General features: G+C 50.9%; 1 protein-coding gene across 1 annotated transcript; it reads right to left on the bottom strand.

Moving 5' to 3' along the window:
* Positions 1–222: 222 nt before the first annotated feature.
* LOC139530937 (uncharacterized) lies at positions 223–7,985 on the bottom strand. The gene is made up of 2 exons (XM_071327746.1): positions 4,109–7,985; positions 223–3,181 (listed from the first exon to the last, which is right to left on the bottom strand). Exons 1-2 carry the CDS (start codon positions 7,983–7,985, stop codon positions 2,469–2,471), a joined length of 4,590 nt encoding a protein of 1,529 aa, XP_071183847.1. The 3' UTR covers positions 223–2,468.
* Positions 7,986–20,616: the final 12,631 nt, after the last annotated feature.

Here is a 20,616-nt window from a genome sequence, read left to right as displayed (position 1 = left end):
TTGACCGGTAGTGTATTGTCAGGCTTATATTCACCATGCCAAAACGTTTTTTCCCCATGTGGATTAACAATGACGACATTTACTGGGATGTCAATGAGAACCTTTGGGCAAATGTTCAAGACATCCTAGATGCAAACTAGTCCATGTTAAATGTTATGTTTCTTTAATTAATTTAATTTGTTTAATTTGATTACAGTACACCTAAACTCAGCAAAAAAATAAACGTCCTCTCACTGTCAACTGTGTTTATTTTCAGCAAACTTAACATGTGTAAATATTTGTATGAACATAACAAGATTCAACAACTGAGACATAAACTGAACAAGTTCCACAGACATGTGACTAACAGAAATTTAATAATGTGTCCCTGAACAAATCAAAAGTAACAGTCAGTATCTGGTGTGGCCACCAGCTGCATGAAGTACTGCAGTGCATCTCTTCCTTATGGACTGCACCATACTTGCCAGTTCTTGCTGTGAGATGTTACCCCACTCTTACACCACGGCACCTGCAAGTTCCCAAACATTTCTGGGGGGAATGGCCCTAGCCCTCAACCTCCGATCCAACAGGTCCCAGACGTGCTCAATGGGATTGAGATCCGGGCTCTTCGCTGGCCATGGCAGAACAAAGACATTCCTGTCTTGCAGGAAATCACGCACAGAACGAGCAGTATGACTGGTGGCATTGTCATGCTGGAGGGTCATGTCAGGATGAGCCTGCAGGAAGGGTACCACATGAGGGAGGAAGATGTCTTCCCTGTAACGCACAGCGTTGAGATTGCCTGCAATGACAACAAGCTCTGTCCGATGATGCTGTGACACACCGCCCCAGACCATGATGGACCCTCCACCTCCAAATCGATCCCGCTCCAGAGTACAGGCCTCGGTGTAACGCTCATTCCTTCAACGGTAAACGCGAATCCGACCATCACCCCTGGTGAGACAAAACCGAAACTCGTCAGTGAAGAGCACTTTTTACTAGTCCTGTCTGGTCCAGCGACGGTGGGTTTGTGCCCATAGGCGATGTTGTTGCCGGTGATGTCTGGTGAGGACCTGCCTTACAACAGGCCTACAAGCCCTCAGTCCAGCCTCTCTGAGCACTGATGGAGGGATTGTGCGTTCCTGGTGTAACTCGGAAAGTTGTTGTTGCCATTCTGTACCTGTCCCGCAGGTGTGATGTTCGGATGTACCGATCCTGTGCAGGTGTTGTTACACGTGGTTTGCCACTGCGAGGACGATCAGCTGTCCATCCTGTTTCCCTGTAGTGCTGTCTTAGGCGTCTCAGTACGGACATTGCAATTTATTGCCCTGGCCACATCTGCAGTCCTCATGCCTCCTTGCAGCATGCCTAAGGCACGTTCACGCAGATGAGCAATACCCTGGGCATTTTTCTTTTGGTGTTTTTCAGAGTCAGTAGAAAGGCCTCTTTAGTGTCCTAAGTTTTCAGAACTGTGACCCTAATTACCTACCGTCTGTAAGCTGTTTGTGTCTTAACGACCGTTCCACAGGTGCATGTTCATTAATTGTTTATGGTTCATTGAACAAGCATGGGAAACAGTGTTTAAAGCCTTTACAATGAAGATCTGTGAAGTTATTTGGATTATTACGAATTATGTTTAAAAGACAGGGTTCTGAAAAAAAGAGTTTATGTTGTAATTGTATCTGAATAAAATATAAATTTTTTGCATCAATGATTTTGACCTTTGATCACACATTGGATAGAAATTATGGAAATTCAATTTTTTTTGTCAATTGTGATGGGTAGTGCAAGTGTATTACCTAATGCTAAAACTGTGTAACGTACTGTAATTTACAGTACTGTAGCATATTACATTCAGAGGGCAATTTTGGACCATGTATCTTGCATATTTTGCTATTTAATTAACTGGTTGTTAAAACAACTAAATTGAGAAGATATCATTATGTTGTGTTTTGGTGATTAAATCAATGTTATCATGGTATTTCACTGTAAACTTATATGTTGGATCAATGGTTGTGTGGTGAAAGATGTCTCCAAACAAAATGAATGCACAGTAAAAGGTTTTGAATAAAATATTTGCTGTGTTATATGTGTTAGCAGTTTGGAGTTTTGTTCTAAGATTTTAGAAAATTTACCACATACTTGAGAAAATAGCACCAAAGCGATTGAAAAAAAAACTGTGTCAAGCAATCAAGAAGATGTAGGGGTTGACCCACTATAATATTTCAAAGAGTAAATAAGATACAATATATTCAAACTGCTTGTTAAACAACAGCCACTATAAACACCCAAAATATGAAACAGCAGTACAATCTGAATGTCTGCATTTGCACATTAATAAACAGTGCTCCTACCAAAAAAAATACATATTTTTCCTGTTTTTGTCACGGACCCATTGAAAAATTGCTGAGGCCTTATAGGGTTTCCCAGCCCCCCTGTTTGACAATTGCAACAGCTGAGTACGCCAAACGAAGAGCCAGCCGTCTAGCTCACTTTGCATAGCCTCTCGGCCTGATCATCATTCTGACAGTCTTGAAAGATTGTCTGTCATTTGTTGGGTAGTACTCTGTAGATATATTATGCCATGTCCCCCAGTAGATCCCGTTCCTCACCCCTTTGTACTTTCCCACATAATATATCCCGTTGAGATTGGCAGCCATGCAGGCATCAAACCACCAGCCTGAGTCGTAGTAGGCCCCACAGTTCCCTGAAGGGTAGCGGTCATAGTCCCTGTCAGGAGTCGTAAAGAACCTGTTGTTGTGGTTGTAACTCTTGCTGAATTGAAGTGCATCTCCCGCCGTGCCTGAGTACCCACCCACAGACAGGCGGTACCGCAGCCGTTCGCCAGCCACACGGAAGAGCCTGTACTCTGCGTACTCCCTCACTCTGTTAAAGTCTTCCAGCTCCACCCTGAGGACCATCTCCCTGTGTCGGGTCAGGAGATGGATCTGGTCATTGCCCAGCCAGAACTCCCCAGCCCTCATGTTACCGAAGCCCGTCCGGTATTCAGCCCATGTCCTGTTGAAGTTCACACTGCCGTCCTGACGGAGCTGAATGACGGTCCACCCTCCGTCATGAGACTCCATGTCACAGAACACTGCGATGGTCACATTCTTAGGGTCAGGGATCACTTGGTAGACCCCACTGTTCCTCTCCCCCTTGACCATGTGGTCAGAGCAGTCTCTGGGTGCCATGGTAACTGCTGAGTGGAAGGATAGTGGAATGAGAAAATTAGAGTAGTCTGTCATCCTTTCTGAAAAAAAGGTGCTTTGGCGCGTAACACAAACACAAATGTTCTTACTGCAGGCCTTTCTTACTGTAGGACTTACTGTAGGCCTATGTTCGGTCATTTCCTGCAGTCAATGACCGAACGTGCCCTATTTGGCCTCATGGGTGGAATGTTATTAAAATATTTTTTTAAACAGACAAAAATGCTGTGTTTCTATGTCAAAAAGTGTTGTTATATTTCAGTCTTCTGTGATGTATATACAGTGTAATATTGGAATGCAAACTCAAAAGTGAATACATTTCAACTCTATATCTGACATGGTACAGGTGTCTTATTTTTTAAAAGCCCAGAACCATGTGTGTGAGGTGTATACCTTTGTTTAATGTTTTCACTGGTCTTTGAAGGGTCAACCAGGAGTAGAAAGAATAAAATGGTAAACAAGGAAAACACCAATCATATTTAACAGCCCTTGTTATTCAAAAGGTATTGAATACCTTTCCAATGAGTGTCAATAGAAGTTTATAATTTATCTTAACCACTGAGGATAGCAATAGGGTTTTCGTAGACAGTATTCTGAATTTTTAATCGCTATATCTGTATAGCAGGATTCTATATAGTTTACACATTTAAAAAAATCTTACTATGAATAAGTCAGCACATTTTGTTTCTACTATAGCCTACCTGGTAACAAATGGTACATAATATGGCTTGATATGGCTTCATTCAGTGAACCCTTAAGAAAGATTGACTTTCAGTTTATTTGTATTTTTACAGGAACAGTGCACATGAATCAACGTTAAGTTCAAACTAAACTGTATGTATTCATCAACTGCAATGTAATTATCATAATCCATTTAAATAGCAGACAATAGCAGGTAAAGTAAAATGTATTTATCTTACCTCCTGGTGAAATCTGTGCAGGGTTTTGAGGCTGGTTCCCTGTTCTGTCAGTCTTGCTGCCTACCTGGTCCTTCTCCGTGAGCAGGACCTTTGGGTGCCCTCCTTGTAAAACCTTTGGCCCTCCACTTGTGTCCTTTGTGTCATTCAGACTAGCAGATACCCGGCTGGTCTTCACACGAAGTTCTCTCACACTGGGGGTGGAAGACTCAGGTATTGGGCTGGGGGTAGAGGACTCAGGGTTGGTGGTAGTTGGACTATGGTTAGAGTTGGCCAATGGGATGGGTTTAGTAGTGGAAGTTTCGGGGCTAGGGTTTATGCTAGTCTGTTGGCTTGAGCTGGTCTTACATTTTAGACTGGCGATAGTAGTGGTAATTGTGCCAGGGCTAGTGGTTGTTTTCCGGCTACTGTTAAAGATGTTTTTTGAGCTAGAGCTGAAGGTAGTTTGTTGGTTAGGTCTTGTAGTTCTTGAGCCAGGGTTTGCGGTCATTTGTGGGCTGGGGTGAGTCATGGTCCTTTGGCTTGAGGTACTAGATGTCTTGGGGCTAGGTGTGGGGGAAGTGGTCCTTTGACCTTGGGTGGTGGTTTTGGGCTTTTGGTCTGGTTTGGGTTTTAGGCCAGGTTTGGGCTTAATGCTAAGTCTGGTGATTGTTGAGCTGGGTTCAGGATGTTGTGCAGAATTTGTCTCTGGACTGATGCTGGTACTGGGGGTCCTTGAGCTGAGGCTAGTGAAGCTGGTCATTGAGCTGGGGCTAGTGGTGGTTTTGGTTTGGTTTAGTTTGATGATGCTTGACCTGAAAGAGCCTGTCCGGATCCTTGAACTGGTGATCTTTGAGCTAGAGCTAGTGGTGGTTGCTGGAGATTGACTTGGTGTGGTTCTGCTGAGACTGCCTGGACTGGGGGTAAAGCTAATCCCTGTGCTGGAGCTGGTAGTCCTGGAGCTTGGACTGGTGGTCTTTGGGGTGAGGCTAGTGTTGGTGTCTGGAGTTGAGCCAGGTCTGAAGGAGCTGGTTGGACTGGGTGCTCTGGGCTTAAAGGCAGGTTTGAGCTTTGGTTTGGGTCTGGGTTCTGGAATAGTTATTGTGCCTGGTTTGGGCTTTAAGCCGGGTCTGCGAGTCCACCAGGACCCAATTCTGGAGCTTGGACGGGTGATCCTTGAGCTAGGTCTAGCGGAGGTAGTATTTCCTGGAGTTGGGGTACTGCTACTGCTGAGGTTGGCCCCAGGGCTGGAACTAGTGGTCTTGTAACTTGGGTTAGTTATCTTTGGGGTGGTGCCTGGAGAGTGGCCCGGTGTGGTGCTACTTTTGCTTGTCGTCATGGTCTGTCGACTGTGGCTTCTGATCCCAGGTCTGAGGCTAGTGGTGGGGGTTAAAGTTGCACCAGTTATGTTACTGGTCTTTGGATTGAAGCTGGTTGGGCTGGGTGGTCTGGGCTTTAAGATGGGCTTTGATTGTGGTCCAGGTTTAGTCCTTAAGCCTGGAATAGGCTTTGGGCCTGGTTTGGGCTGTAGTTCAGGTTTTAGGCCGGGTTTGGGCTGTGGGTCAGGTCTGGGCTGTAGGCCAGGTCTGGGCTTAATCCTAGGTCTGGTAGTTGTTGTGTTGGGTTCAGGGTTTTGGACAGATGTCATCTCAGGGCTGGAGCTGGTACTAGTGGACCTTGAGCTGAGAGAAGTGAAGCCAGTCCTTGGGCTGGGGCTTGTGGTGGTTGTTGTTTCTGGAGTTGAACTTGAGCTGGAAGAGCTGGCCTGAATGCTTGAACTGATGGTCTGTGGGCTAAGGTTAATGGTGGTGGCTGAAGGAGAACCAGTTCTGGGATTGGCCTCTGGAATGGAGCTGGAGGAGCCAGTTGGACTTGATGGTCTGAGCTTCAGGAGAGGCTTTGGTTTTGGTCCAGGTTTAGGTCTGGGGCCTGGAATAGGCCTTGTGCCTGGTTTTGGCTTTAGGCCAGGTCTGGGGGTCCACCGGGACCCAATTCTGGAGCTTGGACTGGTGGTCCTTGGGCTAGGTCTAGCGGTGGTTGTAGTTCCTGGAGTTGAGCTACTGCTACTGCTGGCCACAGGACTGGAACTAGTGGTCCTGTAGCTTGGGCTGGTAATTTTTGAGCTAGGACTAGTGGTGGTGGCTGAAGAGTGTCCCGGCATGGTGCTGATTTGGCTGGTACTTGTCTTAGTGGACTGTAGACTGGGTCTTGTAAAGCTGATTGCAGGGCTAAGGCTACAAGTAGTGTTTGAAGTTGAGCCAGTTCTGAGAGTGGTCTTAGAGTTGAAGCTGGAGGAGCTGGTTGGGCTGGGTGGTCTGGGCTTAAGTCTGGGTCTGATGGCCTGTTTAGCATGGTTGGGCTTGTGCTTCTGGACAGGTCTGTTTCTTGGGCTAGTAGTCCTTTTTGATGAGCTGGTGGTTGTTTGGTTTGTGCTTGTTGTGATACTTGGGCTGGTTCTGGCAGTCCTGTAGCTGGTGCCTGAACTTGGGGTTGTGATGGGGTCAGACCTGGTGGTTCCCTGGTGAGGTAAAGAGGAGATGGTCCTTTGACTGGAGCTTTTGTTAAGGCTTGAGCTTGTGCTGGAGATGGAGGAAGATCTGGGGCTAGAGGTTGAGCTGGAGGAAGGACTTGAAATATATCCATGGCTGGTGTCTGAGTTAGATCCTGGGCTGGGATTGGTGGCAGGTCTAGGGATGGAGTTTGATGTTTGATCTGGTCCTGAGGAGTCAGGTCTGGGGATTGAGTCATGTTTAAAACCAGTGCTTGGGCTAGGTGAGGTCGTGTCCTGATCATCTGTCATCACCGGCCCTATGCTGTCTCTCTGCACACTTTGGACAGTTTTTTCTACCTCTTTCTCTATCTTCTTCCCGGTCTCTTCTTGATCACTTTCTTTCTTTTCTTGATCACTCTCATTCTTTATCTCCTTCCCTTGCCAAGGATGTTGACTCTGCCTCTCCTTCTCTATCTTCCCCTCCCTCTCCCTCTCTATCACCACCTGATGTTCTTCCTTCTCCTGGATCTCTTCTCTATTTCCCCTCCCTCTCTCTTCCTCTTTCTCTCTATCCCCCTTACGCTTTCTCTCAGTCTCCAGCTCCTTCTTCCTTACCTTATCCCCCTGACTCTCCTTCTCAGTTTGCATCTTTGTTTCCCATAACCTCTCTCTTTCATTTTCACTCCCCCTGTCTATCTCACCCCCTCTCCCCCTCTCCCCTTCTAAAATGCTCTCTTTCTCCCTCTCTATCTCCCATTCCCTGTTTTCCTCCCTATCGGTCTCCTTTTCCCTTTCCCATTCGCTCTCACACCCTTTCTCCCGTTCTCTCTTTCTCTCCTCTACAATATTCCTCTCATTCTCCATGGCCCTTTCTTCCACTCCGTCTCTCTCTTCCACAATTTTTCTCTCTCTGTTTCTTGCCCCCTCTCTGTCCTTCTCCATCTTCCTTTCTCTGCCCCCTTGTCTCTCTGACTTCTTTTCCCCCTCTTTCTCCTTCTCCCTCTCTCTGTCTCCCAATCTCACCTTCTCCTTCTCTTCTTTCTCCTTCTCCCTCTTTCTGTTCCCCAGCCTCTCTCTCTCTCTCTCCCTCTGGCTCATCTTGCACTCCATGCAGGCTCTCTTCAGCTGCTCCACAGTCTCCTTTAGCCTTTGCACCTCCTTCACCGTCCTCTCCAACTCCCTGAGCTGCCAGGGCAGCATGATGTCCAGCGGAGGCAAGATAAATCGGTAGGGGCATGCTTCCTCTTCTATCCCCTCTCCCCCACACTTCCCTGCAGGCTTTAGAGTTACTAGGCAGCTCCCAGATTCTGTACCCCACTGGAAGGTTCCCTCGCTGGGGTTTGCATAGTTCCCAGGGGTCATGGAGATGGCCAGCAGGGCTCCGCACACGTAAAGCACAGCTAACCTCATCGCTATCCTGAGTTATAAGAATGGTGAGAGGGTGAAAGCCCCACCTCGGTGTGTGGGAAGCTGTGACAGAGAGAGGGAGGGAGGAAAGGAGGGGAATAAGGAGGAGGGGGCTGAGGAACTTCTTAAGAGTGGTGTCTGCATATGTGAGAGGGATGGAGAAAGAGAGAGAGAAAAACGGAATGGACATGAGGGATAAAGAATTGGGCGTCCACTTCAAGGGGGTATCCATGTCTGTGAGAGAGACAGGAAAGGAGAAGGGAAATAGTTTTGGGGGATTAAAGTAGTCTTTGGTTGCTTCAGCATGTCACCAAACAAACAGGTGCAGAGCTAAATCGGTCCTAAAAAGAACAAGGCACGGAAAATCTTTAAAAGCGAAAGGCATTAATACAGCATATTGTAATCCTATTATTATTTTCCACATTATCTTTAACGTAATCAAAACATCTAATGAGGGCCATTCACAACGCATTCTCACTCCATGCTGTAATGATAAGCACACATTGTTTTCTTTCCTTGTATATCACTTCTGTGAATATGCATGTGTGACAGTTGCTTTGGCTGGCATTTACCCATGCTTCCTGACAATAGGGCTGACACACATGTGAATGACAGATGAGACAGGTCCAAATATACATTTAAAGCACAACCTTGTCAGATCCTGGGCTGTAGACAAATGTTTGTTGCATTACTGTTCATAAATACTGTATCTCATATCTTTCTCTCTTCGGTTCTTTCTGGCTTCGGTTCTCTCAGGCTTCAAAGAAATAGCAGGCAAGAATTGATCTTCACATATTTATCCCAGAGGGTTTGTGGTTGCTAAATACAGTGTATGGGTAATGATTTGTCTTAGTTAGAAGAATTGTAGGCCAATTATACACATTCTATTCATGGAAATAACAGAGTTTTATTGCTTTTGGAATGTGAAATACAATACTGTACTTTAGATTTTTGTTTAAAAATGAATATGGAAAAACAATACATTTTGGGCCGGTTTCCTGGTCCCAGATTAAGCCAATTTCTGAAGATTCAATATTGAGCTTTATAGTCCAGGAGTAGGTTTTACCTGGACCTGAGAGGCTGGCCCGTTGGGTAGAGTTTCACCACATTTAAAGTCCCAGTTTATCCCCTGGTGACAACACAACAATTACTTTGTATCTCCCTCTTTGACCTTCCTTGACCTCTGCTCTGCTATTTGATGCTGGAGAGTATGCTTCTCAGATGTGTTTCAGCAAAGACAACCAGAAGTTGTATTTTCCTTTTGTTTGACAAGGACAGTGTGATGGTGTAGAGAGAGACATTGAGGGATGTAGGGAAAAGAGAAGGAGCATCTGAGGATATCTCAGGCTCATGCGTCAAATGATAGTGATAAATTAAAGGCTTAAAAAACATACTTTTTTGGTGGTGTCACTATTTCTTGCCATGTAATCGACCTCCAATCCTATTTATCACGTATTATAGTGATTGAATGCAGCAACAGGATTTTAACCATAGCACTACAGCACACTCCTTCCTGCAGTGGTGTAAAATACTTAAGGAAACTACAGATACCCAAAAAACGACTTAAGTAGTACTTTAAAGTATTTTTACTTAACTAATTATATTTTTGACAACTTTTACTTTTACTTCTCTACATTCCTAAAGAAAATAATGTACTTTTTACTCCATACATTTTCCTGACACTCAAAAGTACTCGTTACATTTTGAATTCTTAGCAGGACAGGACAATGGTTCAATTCACGCACTTATCTAGGAGAACATCCCTGGTCATTCCTACTGCCTCTGATCTGGCAGACTCACTAAACACACATGCTTGGTTTGTAAATTATGTCTGAGTGTTAGATTGTGCCCCTGGCTATACATAAATAAAACAAAAACAAGAAAATGGTGCTGTCTGGTTTGCTTAATATAAGACATTTGAAATGATTTATATTTTTACTTTTGATACTTAACTATATTTTAGCAATTACATTTACTTTCGATACTTAAGTATATGTAAAACCAAATACTTTGAGACTTTTACTAAAGTTGTATTTTACTGGGTGACTTTCACGTTCACTTGAGTCATTTTCTATTAAGGTATCTTTACTTTTATGACATTTGGGTACTTTTTCCACCACTGCCTTCCTGTTCCATAAAGGTTTACTCCTCTTCACTGATGCTGTAGTACATTTCAAATAAACAACTATACATAAAAGGGATGCTTGGCCGCGTTCTCTCTTTCAAAGTGGCCATGACAAGGACACAAACCAGGACCAGTTATCCTGTCACCACTTAGCTGAAAAGCTAAAAGCAAATCCAGCCGTCTCTCAAGGATTGGTGTGAGAGAACTGTTTACACTCTAGCCATCTTTTCTCAAGAGGACCACAATGGAAATAAGTCCAAGACTTTATTGTGTGTTCTCCTCGATGATTTTACTCATGTAGATGTATCGCTTTTTCTAGTTTTATGTGTGCTTGTTTTTTATAATGGTTGAATTAATAAACAAAGCCGTACGTACTAACCCTAATCCCTTGACTGATGGGTATTCATTTAACAACCAAGAACAGACTATTTATAACACAACCTGGTATAAACTCACAATGCCTACGTAGTTGAAGAATGAAGTTGTCCCGAGACCCTAGACTAGACTCCTCACCCAATGGCTCAGGTTAGGATTTTGGTAAGAGAAGGCTGATCTTCTAGATCTGTGCCTAAGGGCGATTTCTACCCAGAGCGATAGCACTACACTGCACAGCCAATTTCCTTTATCATTTTTTATATCCAAGCCATTAATACCCTCTGCTGTGGCTGTAGCCATGTATGGTCAGGAGGTGTTTTTCATCTTCAGGGTGCCCTCTCTGAACACAGTGTTTTGAATTCCCCTGGTAAGCTGGCTTGGCCCACTCTCTGTCCTGGGTTGTGTAAGCACTACGCAGCACTGTAGTTTTTCCATAAACCGGCTAAAATAAACATCTGACCATCAGTGAGGCTTCGCTGCCTAGACTAGACTAATAGATCAGGCCTCCTGGCAGGCCTCTCCATCTCTATCCACTCTGGGCAGAGAAGTGACGGTCGTCTGGCCTGTATGTCCGTCTGTGTGTAAGTGCCCTATTCCTGACTGAGCTGAAGTCACATATCTGTCTGTGACGCCATGCCACTTCCCTGTAATGCCATACTTCCTGGTAGGCCACTCCAACTCTATAGAGAGAAGTGGCAGTTATGCCGGCTCTATGCTTAAGTTTTTTTCCTTAGCAAACCAACCAGAGTCTCATCTGTCTGTGACACCATGCCAGTCCCCTGTAATGCAGCACTTGATCTGTGGATCTGATAGCATAAACACAGTAATATAATGAAGTATTAGGCATGACAAGTCACCTGTCATTGCCATGAGGTTATGTTCACTCTAGAAACTGTAGTTGAGGCTGATCAGCTGAGTTCTGGCTAGATAGGACAAGGTGAGGTTAAGTACTCTGACAGAAGCTGTCAAATAATTACTATACTAGTATCCACAAAACACACACACATACACACAACCAGTAATAATGAATTCATATCTTCCCCAGCCTCTGTCACAGTCAATGTCACGATCGTGTGGAAGAGATTCGGACCAAAACGCAGCATGAGGAAAATAAGCCATCTTCTTTTTATTATTGAAGAAGGCAAAACGAAACAAAACACTTACAAACTACCAAAACAACAAACGATCGTGAAGCTAAATAACGTAGTACACACACAGGCTACAAACGTTCTACATAGACAATTCCCCACCACAAACTAAAGCCTATGGCTACCTTAAATATGGCTCCCAATCAGAGACAACAGAAACCAGCTGTCTCTAATTGGGAACCCATTCAGGCAACCATAGACTTTCCTAGACAACTACACACAACATAGACACAGCTAGACAACTATACTAAACATAAAGCCAACTACTCTAAATAAACCCCCTAAACCTTACAATCACCCTGGACACTACAAAACCCACATAAATACCCATGTCACACCCTGACCTAACTAAAATAATAAAGAAAACAAAGAATACTAAGGCCAGGGCGTGACATAGCCCCCCCCCTTAAGGTGCGAACTCCGGGCGCACCAGCACAAAGTCTAGGGGAGGGCCTGGGTGGGCATCTGACCACGGTGGTGGCTCAGGCTCAGGGCGAGGTCCCCACCCCACCATAGTCAATCCCAGCTTATATCTCCCCCTACAAATGACCACCCTCATATTACCCCCACTTAATCTTTTGGGTAACATCGACACAAGGGGCAGCACCGGGATAAGGGGCAACACCGGGATGAGGGACGGCAGCTTCGGGCTGAGGGACGGCAGCTCCGGGCTGAGGGACGGCAGCTCCGGGCTGAGGGACGGCAGCTCCGGGCTGAGGGACGGCAGCTCCGGACTGGCTGGCGGATCCTGGCTGGCTGACGGCTCTGGCTGGTCATGGCTGGCTGACGGCTCTGGCTGGTCATGGCTGGCTGACGGCTCTGGCTGGTCATGGCTGGCTGACGGCTCTGGCTGGTCATGGCTGGCTGACGGCTCTGGCTGGTCATGGCTGGCTGACGGCTCTGGCTGGTCATGGCTGGCTGACGGCTCTGGCTGGTCATGGCTGGCTGACGGCTCTGGCTGGTCATGGCTGGCTGACGGCTCTGGCTGGTCATGGCTGGCTGACGGCTCTGGCTGGTCATGGCTGGCTGACGGCTCTGGCTGGTCATGGCTCGCTGACGGCTCTGGCTGGTCATGGCTCGCGGAAGGCTCTGGCTGATCCGGTCTGGCGGAAGGCTCTGGCTGATCCGGTCTGGCGGAAGGCTCTGGCTGATCCGGTCTGGCGGAAGGCTCTGGCTGATCCGGTCTGGCGGAAGGCTCTGGCTGATCCGGTCTGGCGGAAGGCTCTGGCTGATCCGGTCTGGCGGAAGGCTCTGGCTGATCCGGTCTGGCGGAAGGCTCTGGCTGATCCGGTCTGGCGGAAGGCTCTGGCTGATCCGGTCTGGCGGAAGGCTCTAGCGGCTCCTGTCTGGCGGACGGCTCTAGCGGCTCCTGTCTGGCGGACGGCTCTGTAGGCTCATGGCAGACGGGCGGCTTTGCAGGCTCATGGCAGACGGGCGGCTTTGCAGGCTCATGGCAGACGGACAGTTCAGACGGCGTAGGGCAGACGGGCAGTTCAGGCGCCGCTGGGCAGACGGGCAGTTCAGGCGCCGCTGGGCAGACGGGCAGTTCAGGCGCCGCTGGGCAGACGGGCAGTTCAGGCGCCGCTGGGCAGACGGGCAGTTCAGGCGCCGCTGGGCAGACGGCAGACTCTGGCCGGCTGAGACGCACTGTAGGCCTGGTGCGTGGTACCGGAACTGGAGGTACCGGGCTAATGACACGCACCTTAAGGCTAGTGCGGGGAACAACAACAGGGCACACTGAGTTCTCAAAGCGCACTATATGCCTGGTGCGTGGTACCGGACTGAGGGCACGCACCTCAGGACGAGTGCGGGGAGAAATAACAGTGTGTACAGGACTCAGGAGACGCACAGGTGGCTTAGTGCGTGGTGCCGGAACTGGAGGCACTGGGCTGGAGACACGCACCATAGGGAGAGTGCGTGGAGGAGGAACAGGGCTCTGAAAACGCACTGAAAGCCTGGTGCGTGGTGTAGGCACTGGTGGTACTAGGCTGGGGCGGGAAGGTGGCGCCGGATATACCGGACCGTGAAGGAGGACACGTGCTCTTGAGCACCGAGCCTCCCCAACCTTACCAGGTTGAATGGTCCCCGTAGCCCTGCCAGTGCGGCGAGGTGGAATAGCCCGCACTGGGCTATGCAGGCGAACCGGGGACACCACCTGTAAGGCTGGTGCCATGTACGCCGGCCCGAGGAGACGTACTGGAGACCAGATACGTTGGGCCGGCTTCATGGCACTCGGCTCGATGCCCAACCTAGCCCTCCCAGTGCGGCAAGGTGGAATAGCCCGCAGTGGGCTAAGCACGTGTACTGGGGACACCGTGCGCTTTACCGCATAACACGGTGTCTGACCAGTACGACGCCCTCTTACTCCACGGCAAGCCCGGGGAGTTGGCTCAGGTATCCAACCCGGCTTCGCCACACTCCCCTTTAGCCCCCCCCCAAGAAATTTTTGGGTGTTACTCACGGGCTTCCAGCCACTCTGCCTTGCCTTTGCCTCATAAAACCGCCTCTCCGCTTTCGCTGCCTCCAGCTCCGCTTTGGGACGGCGATATTCCCCTGGCTGAGTCCAGGGTCCTTTGCCGTCCAGGATCTCCTCCCATGTCCATGAGTCCTGTTTACTTTGCCGCTGTTGTTGGTTCCGATCATGCTGCTTGATCCTGTTGTGGTGGGGAATTCTGTCACGATCGTGTGGAAGAGATTCGGACCAAAACGCAGCATGAGGAAAATAAGCCATCTTCTTTTTATTATTGAAGAAGGCAAAACGAAACAAAACACTTACAAACTACCAAAACAACAAACGATCGTGAAGCTAAATAACGTAGTGTACACACACACACACACACACACACACACACACACACACACACACACACACACACACACACACACACACACACACACACACACACACACACACACACACACACACACACACACACACAGGCTACAAACGTTCTACATAGACAATTCCCCACCACAAACTAAAGCCTATGGCTACCTTAAATATGGCTCCCAATCAGAGACAACAGAAACCAGATGTCTCTAATTGGGAACCCATTCAGGCAACCATAGACTTTCCTAGACAACTACACACAACATAGACACAGCTAGACAACTATACTAAACATAAAGCCAACTACTCTAAATAAACCCCCTAAACCTTACAATCACCCTGGACACTACAAAACCCACATAAATACCCATGTCACACCCTGACCTAACTAAAATAATAAAGAAAACAAAGAATACTAAGGCCAGGGCGTGACATAGCCCCCCCCCTTAAGGTGCGAACTCCGGGCGCACCAGCACAAAGTCTAGGGGAGGGCCTGGGTGGGCATCTGACCACGGTGGTGGCTCAGGCTCAGGGCGAGGTCCCCACCCCACCATAGTCAATCCCAGCTTATATCTCCCCCTACAAATGACCACCCTCATATTACCCCCACTTAATCTTTTGGGTAACATCGACACAAGGGGCAGCACCGGGATAAGGGGCAACACCGGGATGAGGGACGGCAGCTTCGGGCTGAGGGACGGCAGCTCCGGGCTGAGGGACGGCAGCTCCGGGCTGAGGGACGGCAGCTCCGGGCTGAGGGACGGCAGCTCCGGACTGGCTGGCGGATCCTGGCTGGCTGACGGCTCTGGCTGGTCATGGCTGGCTGACGGCTCTGGCTGGTCATGGCTGGCTGACGGCTCTGGCTGGTCATGGCTGGCTGACGGCTCTGGCTGGTCATGGCTGGCTGACGGCTCTGGCTGGTCATGGCTGGCTGACGGCTCTGGCTGGTCATGGCTGGCTGACGGCTCTGGCTGGTCATGGCTGGCTGACGGCTCTGGCTGGTCATGGCTGGCTGACGGCTCTGGCTGGTCATGGCTGGCTGACGGCTCTGGCTGGTCATGGCTGGCTGACGGCTCTGGCTGGTCATGGCTCGCTGACGGCTCTGGCTGGTCATGGCTCGCGGAAGGCTCTGGCTGATCCGGTCTGGCGGAAGGCTCTGGCTGATCCGGTCTGGCGGAAGGCTCTGGCTGATCCGGTCTGGCGGAAGGCTCTGGCTGATCCGGTCTGGCGGAAGGCTCTGGCTGATCCGGTCTGGCGGAAGGCTCTGGCTGATCCGGTCTGGCGGAAGGCTCTGGCTGATCCGGTCTGGCGGAAGGCTCTGGCTGATCCGGTCTGGCGGAAGGCTCTGGCTGATCCGGTCTGGCGGAAGGCTCTGGCTGATCCGGTCTGGCGGAAGGCTCTAGCGGCTCCTGTCTGGCGGACGGCTCTAGCGGCTCCTGTCTGGCGGACGGCTCTGTAGGCTCATGGCAGACGGGCGGCTTTGCAGGCTCATGGCAGACGGGCGGCTTTGCAGGCTCATGGCAGACGGACAGTTCAGACGGCGTAGGGCAGACGGGCAGTTCAGGCGCCGCTGGGCAGACGGGCAGTTCAGGCGCCGCTGGGCAGACGGGCAGTTCAGGCGCCGCTGGGCAGACGGGCAGTTCAGGCGCCGCTGGGCAGACGGGCAGTTCAGGCGCCGCTGGGCAGACGGGCAGTTCAGGCGCCGCTGGGCAGACGGCAGACTCTGGCCGGCTGAGACGCACTGTAGGCCTGGTGCGTGGTACCGGAACTGGAGGTACCGGGCTAATGACACGCACCTTAAGGCTAGTGCGGGGAACAACAACAGGGCACACTGAGTTCTCAAAGCGCACTATATGCCTGGTGCGTGGTACCGGACTGAGGGCACGCACCTCAGGACGAGTGCGGGGAGAAATAACAGTGTGTACAGGACTCAGGAGACGCACAGGTGGCTTAGTGCGTGGTGCCGGAACTGGAGGCACTGGGCTGGAGACACGCACCATAGGGAGAGTGCGTGGAGGAGGAACAGGGCTCTGAAAACGCACTGAAAGCCTGGTGCGTGGTGTAGGCACTGGTGGTACTAGGCTGGGGCGGGAAGGTGGCGCCGGATATACCGGACCGTGAAGGAGGACACGTGCTCTTGAGCACCGAGCCTCCCCAACCTTACCAGGTTGAATGGTCCCCGTAGCCCTGCCAGTGCGGCGAGGTGGAATAGCCCGCACTGGGCTATGCAGGCGAACCGGGGACACCACCTGTAAGGCTGGTGCCATGTACGCCGGCCCGAGGAGACGTACTGGAGACCAGATACGTTGGGCCGGCTTCATGGCACTCGGCTCGATGCCCAACCTAGCCCTCCCAGTGCGGCAAGGTGGAATAGCCCGCAGTGGGCTAAGCACGTGTACTGGGGACACCGTGCGCTTTACCGCATAACACGGTGTCTGACCAGTACGACGCCCTCTTACTCCACGGCAAGCCCGGGGAGTTGGCTCAGGTATCCAACCCGGCTTCGCCACACTCCCCTTTAGCCCCCCCCCAAGAAATTTTTGGGTGTTACTCACGGGCTTCCAGCCACTCTGCCTTGCCTTTGCCTCATAAAACCGCCTCTCCGCTTTCGCTGCCTCCAGCTCCGCTTTGGGACGGCGATATTCCCCTGGCTGAGTCCAGGGTCCTTTGCCGTCCAGGATCTCCTCCCATGTCCATGAGTCCTGTTTACTTTGCCGCTGTTGTTGGTTCCGATCATGCTGCTTGATCCTGTTGTGGTGGGGAATTCTGTCACGATCGTGTGGAAGAGATTCGGACCAAAACGCAGCATGAGGAAAATAAGCCATCTTCTTTTTATTATTGAAGAAGGCAAAACGAAACAAAACACTTACAAACTACCAAAACAACAAACGATCGTGAAGCTAAATAACGTAGTGTACACACACACACACACACACACACACACACACACACACACACACACACACACACACACACACACACACACACACACACACACACACACACACACACACACACACACACACACACACACACACACACACACACACACACACACACACACACACACACACACAGGCTACAAACGTTCTACATAGACAATTCCCCACCACAAACTAAAGCCTATGGCTACCTTAAATATGGCTCCCAATCAGAGACAACAGAAACCAGCTGTCTCTAATTGGGAACCCATTCAGGCAACCATAGACTTTCCTAGACAACTACACACAACATAGACACAGCTAGACAACTATACTAAACATGAAGCCAACTACTCTAAATAAACCCCCTAAACCTTACAATCACCCTGGACACTACAAAACCCACATAAATACCCATGTCACACCCTGACCTAACTAAAATAATAAAGAAAACAAAGAATACTAAGGCCAGGGCGTGACATAGCCCCCCCCCTTAAGGTGCGAACTCCGGGCGCACCAGCACAAAGTCTAGGGGAGGGCCTGGGTGGGCATCTGACCACGGTGGTGGCTCAGGCTCAGGGCGAGGTCCCCACCCCACCATAGTCAATCCCAGCTTATATCTCCCCCTACAAATGACCACCCTCATATTACCCCCACTTAATCTTTTGGGTAACATCGACACAAGGGGCAGCACCGGGATAAGGGGCAACACCGGGATGAGGGACGGCAGCTTCGGGCTGAGGGACGGCAGCTCCGGGCTGAGGGACGGCAGCTCCGGGCTGAGGGACGGCAGCTCCGGGCTGAGGGACGGCAGCTCCGGACTGGCTGGCGGATCCTGGCTGGCTGACGGCTCTGGCTGGTCATGGCTGGCTGACGGCTCTGGCTGGTCATGGCTGGCTGACGGCTCTGGCTGGTCATGGCTGGCTGACGGCTCTGGCTGGTCATGGCTGGCTGACGGCTCTGGCTGGTCATGGCTGGCTGACGGCTCTGGCTGGTCATGGCTGGCTGACGGCTCTGGCTGGTCATGGCTGGCTGACGGCTCTGGCTGGTCATGGCTGGCTGACGGCTCTGGCTGGTCATGGCTGGCTGACGGCTCTGGCTGGTCATGGCTGGCTGACGGCTCTGGCTGGTCATGGCTCGCTGACGGCTCTGGCTGGTCATGGCTCGCGGAAGGCTCTGGCTGATCCGGTCTGGCGGAAGGCTCTGGCTGATCCGGTCTGGCGGAAGGCTCTGGCTGATCCGGTCTGGCGGAAGGCTCTGGCTGATCCGGTCTGGCGGAAGGCTCTGGCTGATCCGGTCTGGCGGAAGGCTCTGGCTGATCCGGTCTGGCGGAAGGCTCTGGCTGATCCGGTCTGGCGGAAGGCTCTGGCTGATCCGGTCTGGCGGAAGGCTCTGGCTGATCCGGTCTGGCGGAAGGCTCTGGCTGATCCGGTCTGGCGGAAGGCTCTGGCTGATCCGGTCTGGCGGAAGGCTCTAGCGGCTCCTGTCTGGCGGACGGCTCTAGCGGCTCCTGTCTGGCGGACGGCTCTGTAGGCTCATGGCAGACGGGCGGCTTTGCAGGCTCATGGCAGACGGGCGGCTTTGCAGGCTCATGGCAGACGGACAGTTCAGACGGCGTAGGGCAGACGGGCAGTTCAGGCGCCGCTGGGCAGACGGGCAGTTCAGGCGCCGCTGGGCAGACGGGCAGTTCAGGCGCCGCTGGGCAGACGGGCAGTTCAGGCGCCGCTGGGCAGACGGGCAGTTCAGGCGCCGCTGGGCAGACGGCAGACTCTGGCCGGCTGAGACGCACTGTAGGCCTGGTGCGTGGTACCGGAACTGGAGGTACCGGGCTAATGACACGCACCTTAAGGCTAGTGCGGGGAACAACAACAGGGCACACTGAGTTCTCAAAGCGCACTATATGCCTGGTGCGTGGTACCGGACTGAGGGCACGCACCTCAGGACGAGTGCGGGGAGAAATAACAGTGTGTACAGGACTCAGGAGACGCACAGGTGGCTTAGTGCGTGGTGCCGGAACTGGAGGCACTGGGCTGGAGACACGCACCATAGGGAGAGTGCGTGGAGGAGGAACAGGGCTCTGAAAACGCACTGAAAGCCTGGTGCGTGGTGTAGGCACTGGTGGTACTAGGCTGGGGCGGGAAGGTGGCGCCGGATATACCGGACCGTGAAGGAGGACACGTGCTCTTGAGCACCGAGCCTCCCCAACCTTACCAGGTTGAATGGTCCCCGTAGCCCTGCCAGTGCGGCGAGGTGGAATAGCCCGCACTGGGCTATGCAGGCGAACCGGGGACACCACCTGTAAGGCTGGTGCCATGTACGCCGGCCCGAGGAGACGTACTGGAGACCAGATACGTTGGGCCGGCTTCATGGCACTCGGCTCGATGCCCAACCTAGCCCTCCCAGTGCGGCAAGGTGGAATAGCCCGCAGTGGGCTAAGCACGTGTACTGGGGACACCGTGCGCTTTACCGCATAACACGGTGTCTGACCAGTACGACGCCCTCTTACTCCACGGCAAGCCCGGGGAGTTGGCTCAGGTATCCAACCCGGCTTCGCCACACTCCCCTTTAGCCCCCCCCCAAGAAATTTTTGGGTGTTACTCACGGGCTTCCAGCCACTCTGCCTTGCCTTTGCCTCATAAAACCGCCTCTCCGCTTTCGCTGCCTCCAGCTCCGCTTTGGGACGGCGATATTCCCCTGGCTGAGTCCAGGGTCCTTTGCCGTCCAGGATCTCCTCCCATGTCCATGAGTCCTGTTTACTTTGCCGCTGTTGTTGGTTCCGATCATGCTGCTTGATCCTGTTGTGGTGGGGAATTCTGTCACGATCGTGTGGAAGAGATTCGGACCAAAACGCAGCGTGAGGAAAATAAGCCATCTTCTTTTTATTATTGAAGAAGGCAAAACGAAACAAAACACTTACAAACTACCAAAACAACAAACGATCGTGAAGCTAAATAACGTAGTGTACACACACACACACACACACACACACACACACACACACACACATACACACACACACACACACACACACACACACACACACACACACACACACACACACACACACACACACACACACACACACACACACACACACACACACACACACACACACACACACACACACACACACACAGGCTACAAACGTTCTACATAGACAATTCCCCACCACAAACTAAAGCCTATGGCTACCTTAAATATGGCTCCCAATCAGAGACAACAGAAACCAGCTGTC

Source organism: Salvelinus alpinus, chromosome 9 (assembly GCF_045679555.1).
Source record: "Salvelinus alpinus chromosome 9, SLU_Salpinus.1, whole genome shotgun sequence".
In the NCBI taxonomy this organism is placed as follows: Eukaryota; Metazoa; Chordata; class Actinopteri; order Salmoniformes; family Salmonidae; genus Salvelinus; species Salvelinus alpinus.
The sequence above is the reverse complement of the archived record's forward strand: the minus strand, read 5'-3'. Positions and strand labels throughout refer to the sequence as shown.